Raw genomic sequence first — 13,234 nt, 5'->3', positions numbered from 1 at the left:
CACAGTGACGACACTATGTACACCAGTAAGTAACTATAGTGGATGATGATGGTAACAAAGTATACTAACACATCACTTTAAAAAACAACTGATAACACATTAGTCTTCACCCATCCATCGGCTTATCTGGGAGTCAGGTTGGGGAGGCAGCAGTTTCAGCAGAGTATCCTCTCCATCTCTTTCCCTGGCCACATAAGCCAGTTCTTGAGACAGACACGTTGTTGGCTCCCACAATTTTCAAATGCTTCCAGCTATCAATCTGTGATTCAGACCTTCTGAAAATGTGTAGAAAATAAAGCGGATTTCCCACCTAGCGATGGGGCGATAATCGGTATCGTGAAAAAAATCAAACCTCGGTTCGAAGTGAAGCGGTGAATTTGAAGGAGCATAATAATATAAGGAGCAGCCAATAGAGGACTATTGTCTGGAGAGCCAAATTGTCATGTGAAGCTTGACCAATCCTCAATTCTTCATTCTGGACGGGACAGACAAACCCATACCTTGGAAGCGCTTTCACAGCTTCAAAAAACACTCACAATATTCGTATCGTGTAGGTTTAAATCTATCGTGAAATTATCCTTCATCATGCACTGGGATCAATTAACCTTTTATTAGCCAAACTGCATATTTGGTACCCTCTATAATTGGTAAAACATGCCTGGAAATAACGTACTTGATACAGTCTTTTTTCACACTCTACCATGCCACTTCTCGCTACCAATTCTCTTTGCCCAAAAATAGCATATCGGCTATTTTTTGGCAAATGTTCCGCCCCAGGATAATGGATGTTGGGGATATTTCGATTATCGCAATATCGTAAATCACAATTTCTTTGGTCACAATAATCGGGACATGAAATTTTCATATCGTCCCATCCCTAATCCCACCTCCGTTTTGCATGCACAGTTGTGTAAATAACTCCTACTTATATAGACCAGGATAGGCCATAGACTGAATTTGTTTTGATCTGCTCTGCAGCGGATTTGAACCGGAAACACACAACACATTGATGAGCCAATCACATGAAGCTATGAGAAACTGACCAAAGAGTCTCCTTTGTGTCTCCATCATAGGGTCTCCATAGGGAACTGCTGTCGGCCATCAAATTACTAGTTTAGGAATGCGCCTAAAACCAAAAAAGATCCATGAATTCAAGTCTCCGTGGAGTTAGTAATCGATAGAAAATAAGTCATTTTGGGAGTTAACTATCCTTTTAAAACTGTATTTTAATTATGTTATCAGACCACAACGATCCATCTAAAAATTAGAATATTGTGTAAAAGTTCATTTTCTTCTGTAATATAATTGCATTTAAACTTTCAGATATTCATTGTGCATCCAGTGAAATATTCTTTTTTGTTTTTATGCCATACAGCTCATGAAAATCCAAAATATTAGAATAGTTCACCAAAAGAAGATTTTAATACAGAAATATCAAAAAAAAAATGAAAGGTTATACTTTTTAACAAATGTCTTCATCAATGGGGTGTGGCATGAAGGTGGTCAGCCTGTGGTACTGCTGAGGTGTTATGGAAGCCCAGATTTGCTTTGATTAAGCTCATCTGTGGTTGAGTATGGTGTCTTTCATCTTCTGTGGGCAGGTGCCAAGTGCTTCTGGCTAAAGGAAATCTCTATAAAGCTTGTCAACCTATGGATGCACAAAGTTCTCTAAAATCTCCGGGTAGATGGCTGTGTTGCCTTTGAACACAGTATGCCATATATAAAAAATAAAAAAGGTTTTGAATATTTCACTGCATGCACAATGAATCTAGAATATAAGTTTATCATTTTTTATTATATTACCGAAAAAAATTAACTTCTTACACAATATTCTATTTTTTTAGATGGATCTAATCCAATAGTTATCTGACAGATTGAGAAATAGTCAAGATTCTACCTTGTCTGTCATAACACAATTTGCTGAAGCAATTTTTTTGTACGTTTTTCCTAACATTTTTTGGACAGTTTAGGAGAAATGGGACTTAAAATGTCATCTGAATTTCATACCTTTTGGCCACCTAAAATTCATTGAACAGCATTAGCATGAAAGAATCTTATTAGTTTCATCTGGCTAAAACTTAACACACTGACGGACAAGCATGTTTTCTCCCACACATCAGAAATATTCAATTACACTATACCATCAAAGTGCCAAACCCTCAAATGTTGGGCAACAGGGGATCACTAGCGTACCCACTACCATAGTCATCCTGTAAGGAGCACTACTGCCTTCAAGCTCTCTCAAATAGTTCCTTGTTTCTGTCACAGCCACGCCATACATACATCATTCTCACTGAATGAGCAGCTGCTCATTTGGGGCATACTGCCCTCTTATGGAAGAGAAGGAGAACTAAAGTGTTAGAGTACTAGGCTTTAAAAGATTGCAGCCATAATGACATCTATCATTAAATAACGTAATAATCACATAGGCCTAAATACTTTATTAACCATAAAATGTACATTATTGCAACATAAGACTTTAAAACATGTTCCCTAATATACACGATGTTAAAGTGTCCTTTGGTCCTCATAATTGTGTATGTTCATCCACCAGTAGCTACCATGAACAAGAAGCAGAAATACAAACAAGCTCACTGTTCCTCCTCGAGTCCTCGTTCCTGATAATACCATGACCTCATATCTGTTACAGTAACATGAGCTTGGGGATATCCAATTCAGATAAAAGATCACCTATCAACAGTGTTGGAAGAAAGCAAAGGACAGCCCAGAGCACACACATCACAGCTGCATAATAAAAAAAGTGTTAAGTCTGCCTCTGATCCATGAAGTCCTTGAGTATACTGTAGACATCCAGTGCCTACTGCGTACTGGCGTCCCTAGATGAGAGGCGAGGAGTGAATTCGAGGCGGGTTATTGTGAGATGAGAGACTTGCTGCAGTCTTAATGGCTTGCAAAGGATCCAGTTTAAAGCAGGAGGAGGAGAAGGATCATCAGTCGGCCTTGTTTCTGGTCTCTCTGCGGGCCCTTCTCTTCAGCTGGAGGGTCTTCAGCTCAGTCATGGTGGAAAAGGTCCTGTACACCCACACTGCCTGGGAAAGCACACATACATGCATGTACACCAGTGTTGATTTCGTTGACTAAAACTATGGCAATAAATGTGCGTCGACTATGTTTTTTCGCGGACAAAAACTAATTTAAAACTAAGCTATGACGACTAGTATAAGTATAATGACAATTTTGTCAACAAATAAAAACTTGACTACAATCTTAGGGGGGTACTAGTGGAGAAGAGATCCAGTAGAACTCAAAGATGAGTAATTTTATGTTTGGTTGCATTCTGAAAATAACAGATCTACAAGCGTTGCGATGCGTAGTGAGCTTGTAGACCAGCTATTCTCAGCATGCAACAAAGTGTGAAATCAGGCATTTCGACACAATCAAGGCCTGGCAAAATACATTTATGTCTACAAAATCATCTGTATATTTAGTCGACTAAAATCCTATGATATTTAGTCGACTAAAACTAAGACATTTCAGATGTCTAAAACATGACTAAAACTAAATTAAATGTTATTCAAAAGACTAAAAATAAACAGAATGTGCCGTCAAAATTAACACTGATGTACACACAAGCCCAGAAGAACAACATTTATGACTCAGTACTTGAACAGTAACACTTACCACGATGATAATTGTGTTGAAAAGAAGGGGAATGGAAAAGACCATGGATATGAACATGCCCTTGGAGTCAAAGTACTGGAACTTAGAAAACAACCTGTAACATATTATTACGTTAATTTAATCATGGCTCAGAATTGTAAACAGAGGTTTTATGAAAAATTGTATAACCTATTAGCCTAGACACCTGTCCAAACAAACACTTCAAAAGCACACTTTTCTACAAACATTGCCCATGTAACAAGTATTCATAAGTTGATGGATAGACTTACATCCAGTTACTTGCAGCCAGCTCATTAAGATATTCAGCACTATACACCATGCCAACTGAAAAATAGAGAACAAACTACAATGAGCAATGACAAACAGTCTTTCTTTTGTGAACGCACTCTGTGCAAGTGTGTTCACATGCACACCAATATTTTTCAATTATTGCATTTGTGTTGCCAAGCACAGGGACAACTGGGCACCTAAACAGAGTGGGAACAGGGGCTCGGAAGAGTGGGGACTAGGGGAAATCCAGGTACCAAAACGGTAGTAAAGTATGGCATCATGCTGTATTACTGAAATACACTTTTCCCCCATAGAAACTATTTTCAGACACATTTGTTTGAGGTTAAGGTTTAGGCAAAGTTCTGTGAGTATAAGGTTAGGTTTAGTTTAGGCATAGTTTTACTGAGGTTAGGGTTATGATTAAAGTTTGGGTTAGGCATAGTTGTAATTCCATGCCAAATGCCGATTTAACTAAATACAATATTTGTGTTGTTACCAGTGGTCCACAACAAGTGGTCCGGGGACCACCAGTGGTTGGTAAGTGGTAACTAAATGGACCCTTATTAGATCTTTAACTCTCAATAAATAATGGACCTTGATATGAAAAGGGTTGAAAACCACTGCTTGACACACTACTGCAGGTATTGGTCATGTAGGCCAGTGGTTCTCAACCTGTGGGTCGGGACCCCCAGGGGGGTCCCCAAATTATTCTGGGGGGTCCCCAGATGATTAACTTAACGTGCAACATTGTTTTCTCACTCAACAGCAAACAAACCAACATAAAAGTTTAAGTGTATAGAGGGTATCTGCACATTTCTAAAGTGACAATTTAAGGACCTTTTAATACCTCTAAAATAAAAAATTGAACATTGGCCAAATTGTCAAATATTAAAGGCAGAAATTGTGAAAATAGCCGACCTACATGCTCACAACGCCTCGCAAGTGAGCGTGTAGATCTGCTATTTTCACAATAGAACCGTGTTATACAAAATGTATAATGCCTCAACTCTTAGTGCTCGTCAGGGTGGGGGGGTCCCCAGTTAAAACGGGAGAGTGTTTTCTGCTGGTGTTTCAGCCCGAGTGTATCAAAGGGTGCGTTCGGAAATGCGCACCGGGTGTGTGCTCAGTGTAGTGAGTGCCTAAACCCAACCCTAATCCTAACCCTAACCTCAGTAAAACTATGCCTAAACCCAACCCTAACCCTAACCTCAGTAAAACTATGCCTAAAACTAACCATAACCCTAACCAGACCCGGTGCGCATTTCCGAACACACCCTTTGATACACTCGGACTGAAACACCAGCAGAAAACACTCTCCCCAGTTAAAACAGTACTACTCACCCATGAGCAGGAACTGACAGATCTGTACTCTGTAGAACCGACACGTCAGAAGAGTCAGGCAGAAACACAGAGCGTGGAACGCCAGGAGCCAAAGAAGCCACGGCTCCGACCACTGGATCTGAAGACACCACGAGACAAAACACAACCAAACACACCACCAGTGGTGTAGTAAGTAAAGTGTATCTGAAGACACCATGAGACAAAACACAACCAAACACACCACCAGTGGTGTAGTAAGTAAAGTGTACATTTACTCAAGTACTGTACGTAAGTACCATTTTGAGGTACTTTTACTTTACTTGAGCATTCCCAATTGTCAATAATTTTACTTCTACTCCACTACATCTCAGAGGCAAACCACTACAATTATTTGAAAACTGTAGTTACTAGTTGCTTTGTAGATTTTGATTATCATCACAAAACACTTCAGCCCTACATACATTTCTGTCGTTTCAGCCATTTCAAATTAGCAGATCTACAAGCTCACAAGTTTTTTTAATACATTTTTGAACATGTGAAATGGGACATTCTGCACTAAGAGTAATTTTACTTTTAGAACTTTAAGTATATTTTGATGATACTTAAGTAATTTTACTCAAGTCTATGTTTTATATGGGACTACTTGTAATTTGAGTATTTCTATATAGCAGTATTGACAATTATAAGTGTCAATACCTATAAGTTCAAGATGTGAGCCCTTTTTCCACCACTGAAAGACCCACATTAAAGGCTATTCATTTTACTGAATAGAATCTAAGGTGAATATGCGTTTAGGGGTTGTTGTCGTCATCAAAGTAGTTCAAGCCCTGAAAAGCTAATAGCTAACTGCTAAGCTATATACCAGCAGCTTCTTTCAAATCAAGAATAAAAACGCAAACTTACAGACATGAGAAATGTCCATATCGACGTGATTCTTAAATTACTGAAGCCATCGATGGGAATGGAAGTGGTGTTTTGAGCTTTCTGTTCTGTCATCTTTTTACCAGAGCTACATTTACTGTACGTTAGGTGTTATAATGTTCACCTCCTCCACATGTAAACAATAAACAAGGAAGCTAGGAAGGAAGGAAGCGTTCATTCTTCTTCTTTTGGCCCGTCGGCGTATTGCTGCCTCCCACTGTTTGTGTTAGGTACTGCACATATACTGCCAGTGTCCAAATGAAAATCTACACACCATCTAGGGAAGTGGTTCTTTGACATTTGAAGGTCTCCCCTTAACTTTGACTGTCAAAGTTACAGACTAGTAAGGGTCAATTTAGACCCCCATAAAGGAACATAGAGGGTCCCTGAAATCCACTTTGAGAAACACTGATCTTATCTAGATCAGTGGTTCCAAAGACCTTTTAGTTCAAGACCCAAAAGAGAAATCTAAGACGTTTGCCCTGGACCCAAACGAGTAAAAATAGCTCACAGACAAGCTCACAGCGTGTCGCTTGTAGATCAGCTATTTACTTCTTAAATTTGTTTTCTAATCTATGGAATTTCTTAGATTTTTATTTTATTATTGGAATTAATAATTAAAAACAAAATATGAGAAACCAAAAAACATTAAGGGACCCATACAAATGTGTCTGTGACCCACAAATGGTCCTGACCCAGTATTTGGGAACCAGTGACCCATAGGGATCCTAGACCACCCTATGAAGAACCATGGTGTAGCGCGTTTGGGGCTGTTAAGTATGACATCATTTTGTAGGCAGAGGAGAATTTCTGCCCCCAGTTTCCGTGAATCTTTTTACTATTTACACATTTTTCTTTTCTTTGTTGTTGAAAGGAAAGTGTTAGAATTATACTTTAGTCGTTATTTTTGTCTCGGGTCTGTTGAAATAGCGAGGGACAGAAAATGCTCTGGGGGCAGAGTTCTCCCCTGCCTACAAAATGATGTCACGGCTTAAAAGCCCCAATAATGGGTTGAGGGTAAACACAGGTAGCCCACACATTACAGCTTGTGTTCAACATCATGTTGGCTCACTGGAAGGCCCTGCTACACTAAACATAACAGAACCTTTATTAGCAGTAACCTGCAGGGGTGTCACAACGGGGGGAAAGTGGGACAGAGTTACTAGGGTCCAAGGTGGAGGGTCCATAATTATTTTATACTTTAGCTATTGAAAAATAGCAGATCTACAAGCTCACAGTGCAGCACTGAGTGCCACACTGTGGGCTTATAGATATGCTATTTTTAAAAACTCATGAAAATGTGTGCAAATATTTGAATATATGTATCTTTTAAGTGAACATTTGTAACTCAAATTTTGCTTCTGGGGGGTCCCTGGAAATAAATATTTTGAGATGGGAAACAGGTTTTTCAAAAAACCTGCTTTTTCAAAAATAGCAGATCTACAAGCTCGCAGCGCAGCACTTGGAGCCGTGCTGTAAGCTTGTATGTCTGCTATTTTTCAATAGTTAAAGCACAACATAATGCACAATAATGCGTTCCCATTCCCAATCAATGAATGTTGTACCCAGAGCCCAAGATTTGGTGCCCAGAATTTGGTGCGACACCCCTGGTAACCTGGTTGTCCCATTTCAGCATCAATACAATATGAGAGCCCTTTGGGACTTGGAACTCTAACAGACAAAGAAAACAATTGTTAATTTTGTGCTCAGTTTATTACCATATATTCAGTGCGCCTATAAATGTTACATGATGCAGATACCCTTTTCACAGAAAACAATTTGACTGGAAAACAGTATGACTTAAGATTAGCCCAGATTGCCCCTGCACTATTATGCTCGAGCCTCACCTACAGTACATAAATAGATGTGAGGCTGAACTGCACCTACTGTACATAAATATATATATACTGTGAAGTTTTTAAATAAACCAACCTGTTGGAGATAGAGCACACTGTGAAGTTGTTTACAAAAAGTAGCTACTACGGGGAAACAAATGCCATTGGTGTATACAATATACCAAACTTTATGCACACAACTGAGGATGCTTTTTCATTCTCTTTGCTCTTTTGCACTCTCTTTCTATCCTACTTTCCTATCCTTTCTATGTATTGTCTGAAGGAAGCCGAACAAAAATAATTTGTACTCTTATGTAATTGTACAAAAAACATAACAAAGTACAACCTTGAACCCTTGAGATGTTCTATGATGTGTCATGCTTTTATTGTTTTATCAAACTTGATTTACACCACTTTCCTGTTATGAATTGCTGATTGCTGCCTTTCCTGCCATAAATCCACTCAATCTGCCACTATACCGACTCCCCATCAAAAATATTACAATCTGCAATAGGTTAACACCTCACCCCTCACTCAGGCCCCTCTTCCACTGGGGTTGAACCGGTTCTGTTCTTTTTTCTTTTCTTTTTTAAAGTTTGAGAAACACTGTTCTACAGGTTGGTAGATGCAGACGTGATATATATAGCCTAATATAAACAATCATCATTAAAAAAAGAAACTGTAATTGAGGTTGCCATTGATGATTGACTTTCCCCTAGCTGTGAAATGGACACATTTCACCTGCTCCCCAGGTGGGCTCTCTAGTCTCCTAACCATTCAGCTAAGCCGCCCCAAATACAATGTTACTGCTTGAAAATGGTGGAAGCCGGTTCTTGAAAGCACCAAGAATCTAGAACAGAACCAGTTCTAGAACCAAAGTTATTTTGGTGGATAAGGGTTCCCGAGTGTTTCCTGTTAAGAGAGGGATCCTGGTTACTCAGTTTGAGAACCGTTGTGTAGTTGGAATCAAACCCGTCTTATCTTGTCTTCAATGTCTCACCCCTCTCACTCTACCTTTTAGTTACCCATCTCTCTACACAGTCACAGACCAATCTAAAGTAAAGCATACAAATGGCAAAAAAATACATCATAGGAGAAAAACATGTTTCCTGTTAGAAAACACTTGCAAACTGGTACTATCTGCAATACGTTAACACCTTGCCCCTCAGTGTTTATGATAATTCACAAAAGGGTAAAAGGCACACTGTTTTCATGAGGGCACAAGTTTAAGACATACTGTTTACTGTAGGGCTGAGTAGTACATTCAGAGTGCAAGCCAGGTTTATGAATTCGGCAGGTACTATTTCTGTCCCTAAAAAGTATACATTTACATAGCACCAGCAATTGCGCATCATGATTTAAAAAGTCATTATCAAAATAATGCATTTCACAAAGGCAAATTTTACTGTATTGCATCAATATATATATTTTTTTGCAATACTAAAGATAGAAAGATAGAGTTTCTGGTTTCGGTTGTTCAGGTTACAGCATACATTACCGTTTAGAAAAGACTAGAAAATATCTACAATAGCTGTTCTTTGGTCAGAAGGCCATGGATTGTTTTTGTTGATATATTAGAGGAGATGATTTATTATATTTTATTCAGTCCCTGGCTCCGTCTTGATGAAATAATGTGGACCAAGTGGTAACAGTAGCTGCTGGGGCAGAGTATCCCAGGGAAAAGCTGTACAGACCGAGCAGCAGACATTTCCAGCTGGAGTGAAATGCCTTGCCAACGTTCTGAAAGACAGAAACACACGCACCGCACACATCAATCATCCTGCAAAAGAATACTGTGGCTGTGTCCGAAATCCACCCTATTCACTAATGTAGTGTACTAAAATGGGGCTCCGCCATTTTGAACTAGTGTCCGAATGTATAGTGAGCATTTTTGTACCCTAATATAGTGTACTGAAGTATCCCACAATGCATTTGGATTTGTAGTGAGGATTCGATGGTCACTATTCAAGCGCTATTCAAGCCCTGCCGCCCCACAATGCACTGCGCTACGGCCGCTGTCTCGCGCTTTGAGCACGCACATGCGGTGTGCACGCGCACACGCACACTGCAGGTTCGTCTCTGCGTCTCTGCATGGCAGGAGGCGTAGCCACCTGTTGCTGAGCAAACGCAACAGAACCGCTCGTAGCAGAACCACCGGCTAAAGAAAACAACTGTCCACAGCATTGTCACCAGAGAACAAAATTTGCTTTTCATCATTTAATGATGATAACAGCTCTAAAGTTGTTTATGAAGAGAACATACGAGAATAGACGCTGGAGGCTTTTGTTTTTCGATCTTTTCTTCCCAACCTTCCACAGCTGATAATAATCATGATAAAATAATGTTATTTAAATTAGCAAGAATAACCTATTTTATCACAAACATGGGTGTATGTCTGCATGTGAGACAAATGAATGTGGCATAAACATTATTCATTCATTGATTCACCAATGAATGAATACAATTTAAAAAATATATATAGGCCTATACATTTTTTAACATTATTTTATTGAATTGTGATGAATAAAAACATAATTATATTTGGCCTATTTCTCATAATAACAACGCAACATGTTGGTATGTTATTTCCAATCCACATTGGGGAGTTGATGTACAAGCTCACAACGTGTCGCTTCGCCCCCTGTTGAGAGCTTGTAGATCGGCTATTAGGTGGGTTTAGGAATCACGCATTATTTATTGCTCCAAAAGCCAGCGCTAGAGTGTTTTAACTGTGCGACAGCGATGACGCAACCAGATGGCGACGGGGTAGTGTCCGAAATGCGCTGATTTGTTCACTACTGTAGTACACTACATCTGGATCCCTCATTTAGGGTTAGGGAGTAGGGAACGTGTTCCGCATTTCGGACACAGCCAGTGATTACAGTAATGTTTAGTTAAATGTCAATGTCCACCTATTTGGTAAATGTTCTTACTTCCTTTAGACCAACGGTTCTCAACCTTTGGGTCGGGACCCCCAGAGGGGTCCCCAAATTATTTTGGGGGGTCCCCAGATGTTTAGCTAAATGAGAATGAGAACATTGTTTTCTCACTCAACAGTAAACAGACCAACATACAGTATATAAGTGTATACGGCACATTTCTAAAATGACAATTTAAGGACTTTAAAGACCTTTTTAGTACCTCTGGTCAAACATTGGTCAAATTGTCAAATATTAGAGGCAGAAATTGTGAAAATAGCAGATCTACATGCTCAGAACGCCTCGCGTTGCAAGGCGTTGTGAGCATGTAGATCGGCTATTTTCACAATGGAATGGATCGAGTCAAACTAAATGTAATGCCAACTCCTACAATTCCTAGTTCTTGTGCAGGGTGGGGGGTCCCCAGTTAAAATATTATTATTTTGGGGGTCGCGGCCTGAAAAGGTTGAGGACCACTGCTTTAGACAGTGGGGAGGTACATGGTAAATGTTCTTACTTCCTTTAGACAGTGGGGAGGTACATGGTAGCCTAGGTTGGGCTCACACAGTTGAACTTGCAGACATTGGAACCGCCATCTGTTCAAGGTCAAAAATGTGCCAGGCTCAGAGTAATGAGTAAAACCCTCTATCAAACCTACTGTACGCTCAAATAGTTTTAGCTCCACACACAGACTTTACACAGGTATAAAATAGAAATACTTTTGAGCTCTGTCAACAAAGTTTCTGACAGACGTTAAAAGTCAAGGTAAAGGGATTCAAAACTCAAAACAGGACATGGGGTAGAAGCCATAAAAAAGAAAAGACAATAGCTTTTTAACAGCAGGAGGGAGTCAGTCACTCATGGTCTATTTTCCTTCATCTAGCTTAAATAATGAGGTCAGTTCAAACAATAGCTTTCCATGTTCCTTGAACAGGAAAGGACAGGCAAGCTGAAGCGGATACAGGAAGCCTGACATTCATAAGAATAGAGATAAAAATATTACACAAAAAACAAACTCCAGTCAACACCTTTGTCAGATAACTTTCTTATTTACTTGGAGTCAAGCCAATTAGGCCATTAGACCTCATTTTATGTTTAAAAAAGAGTGGAACTGCCATAATTGCAGTCATTTATTTGCTTCTTTTAAGTGCTAGGCATCCTGCATCAGATAATCCTATCCTTTGATATTTTTTTTTACTTGCAATATAATTGAGCCATAACCCATAGCATGATCTCTAGTATATCAGTGGTTAGTAAACCAAGCAGTCCAAGCTGGCCCAATGTTCTTAGAATCATAGCCCAATTCCTGATTCATTGCCCCTTTTTGCCATTATTTTAGTTTTAGCACTCATTTGTACTTTTTCTGTAAAGCAAACAAATAGAAATGTAGTAGGCCTGCACATTTTGGAATTAATTGAAGCAGAACGTGAATTTGTATTGAAAACCAACCTTCTTCATTTTGTTGTATTTTTCCTTCTTTTTCTTCTTCTTCTCTTCTCTGGCTAAAGACTCATCCTCCATCAAAGGCTTGTACTTCTCTGGCAGAAATGCGAAGTGAATTTCTCTGTGGCATTTCTCTTTTTGTGCGGCGTTCTGCTGTTGCTCACTGCCGTGGCATGTGGACTGTTGATCCGTGCAATCTACCTGCCGTTCATACTTAGTCCATAAGCCTGGTGTCTGTCCCGTTGCACCTGCATTTCTGTCAAACAACCTCGAGGCGAGAGCTTTGGGCTTCATGTCTGGGTTGGAGGAGTCTCAGGAATGGAATAAAAACACCACTCTGTAAGGGGTGGTCGAGGATGTTGTTCTCATACATTATGTGCATGAATGGGCGTGCATTCCATTGGACAGGCTCAAGTGGCTAATTGGCAAAGAGCCCTTAAAGGTGCAACTCTTAATCAATCAAATCCTGTTAATAATATTAAGGTAGACTCCCATATGAGTTTTTATCAGTATACTGTATGTTTATGGCTTAACTGGAGAAAACAGAAAATACACTTTAAATGTCCAGTGCAACTACTGTATTTATTTCTTCTTTTCGAAAGTACACAATCTTGAGGACTTTGCCACTTTTCAACTTATCTTCATATCTTCCGTAAGTACACAATCTTAAGGAGGACTTTGCCACTTTTCAGCCTATCTCCATTTCTTACGAAAGTACACAATCTTAAGGAGGACTTTGCCACTTTTCAGCCTATCTTCATATAATAGGTCCTCACTAATGTTCATAATAAAATTGCAAAAAAAGAAATATCTACTCTTAGGAGAGCTGTGGGAAGTTCAGAAATCCATAGTCTTGTGACATCGTTTGACAGATTTCTTTTTTAA

At 39.4% G+C, this 13,234-nt stretch overlaps 2 protein-coding genes across 2 annotated transcripts; both read right to left on the bottom strand.

The window, feature by feature from the left end:
• Positions 1-2,497: 2,497 nt before the first annotated feature.
• On the bottom strand, positions 2,498-6,276 carry tmem18 (transmembrane protein 18). Its single transcript, XM_080745343.1, has 5 exons — positions 6,136-6,276; positions 5,254-5,371; positions 3,912-3,966; positions 3,643-3,736; positions 2,498-3,050 (listed from the first exon to the last, which is right to left on the bottom strand). Exons 1-5 carry the CDS (start codon positions 6,226-6,228, stop codon positions 2,952-2,954), a joined length of 459 nt encoding a protein of 152 aa, XP_080601469.1. The 5' UTR covers positions 6,229-6,276; the 3' UTR covers positions 2,498-2,951.
• A 1,592-nt stretch (positions 6,277-7,868) lies between these two features.
• On the bottom strand, positions 7,869-12,650 carry LOC308300711 (uncharacterized protein). Its single transcript, XM_080744598.1, has 2 exons — positions 12,356-12,650; positions 7,869-9,728 (listed from the first exon to the last, which is right to left on the bottom strand). Exons 1-2 carry the CDS (start codon positions 12,641-12,643, stop codon positions 9,591-9,593), a joined length of 426 nt encoding a protein of 141 aa, XP_080600724.1. The 5' UTR covers positions 12,644-12,650; the 3' UTR covers positions 7,869-9,590.
• Between the last annotated feature and the right edge of the window lie 584 nt (positions 12,651-13,234).

This window comes from Nannobrachium achirus (assembly GCF_963921795.1).
Source record: "Nannobrachium achirus genome assembly, chromosome: 16".
NCBI lineage: Eukaryota > Metazoa > Chordata > Actinopteri > Myctophiformes > Myctophidae > Nannobrachium > Nannobrachium achirus.
This window is presented reverse-complemented; position numbering and strand designations above follow the sequence as displayed.

Excerpts from the sequence above, each read along its gene's own strand:
- LOC308300711 (XM_080744598.1), bottom strand. The coding sequence starts at position 12,643 with ATGAAGCCCAAAGCTCTCGCCTCGAGGTTGTTTGACAGAAATGCAGGT. Across the intron at positions 9,729-12,355 it reads AATACAACAAAATGAAGAAG|AACGTTGGCAAGGCATTTCA; the intron begins GTTGGTTTTCAA and ends TCTGTCTTTCAG.
- tmem18 (XM_080745343.1), bottom strand. The coding sequence starts at position 6,228 with ATGACAGAACAGAAAGCTCAAAACACCACTTCCATTCCCATCGATGGC. Across the intron at positions 3,967-5,253 it reads CTGTCAGTTCCTGCTCATGG|TTGGCATGGTGTATAGTGCT; the intron begins GTGAGTAGTACT and ends TCTATTTTTCAG. Across the intron at positions 3,737-3,911 it reads CTGGCTGCAAGTAACTGGAT|GTTGTTTTCTAAGTTCCAGT; the intron begins GTAAGTCTATCC and ends AATATGTTACAG.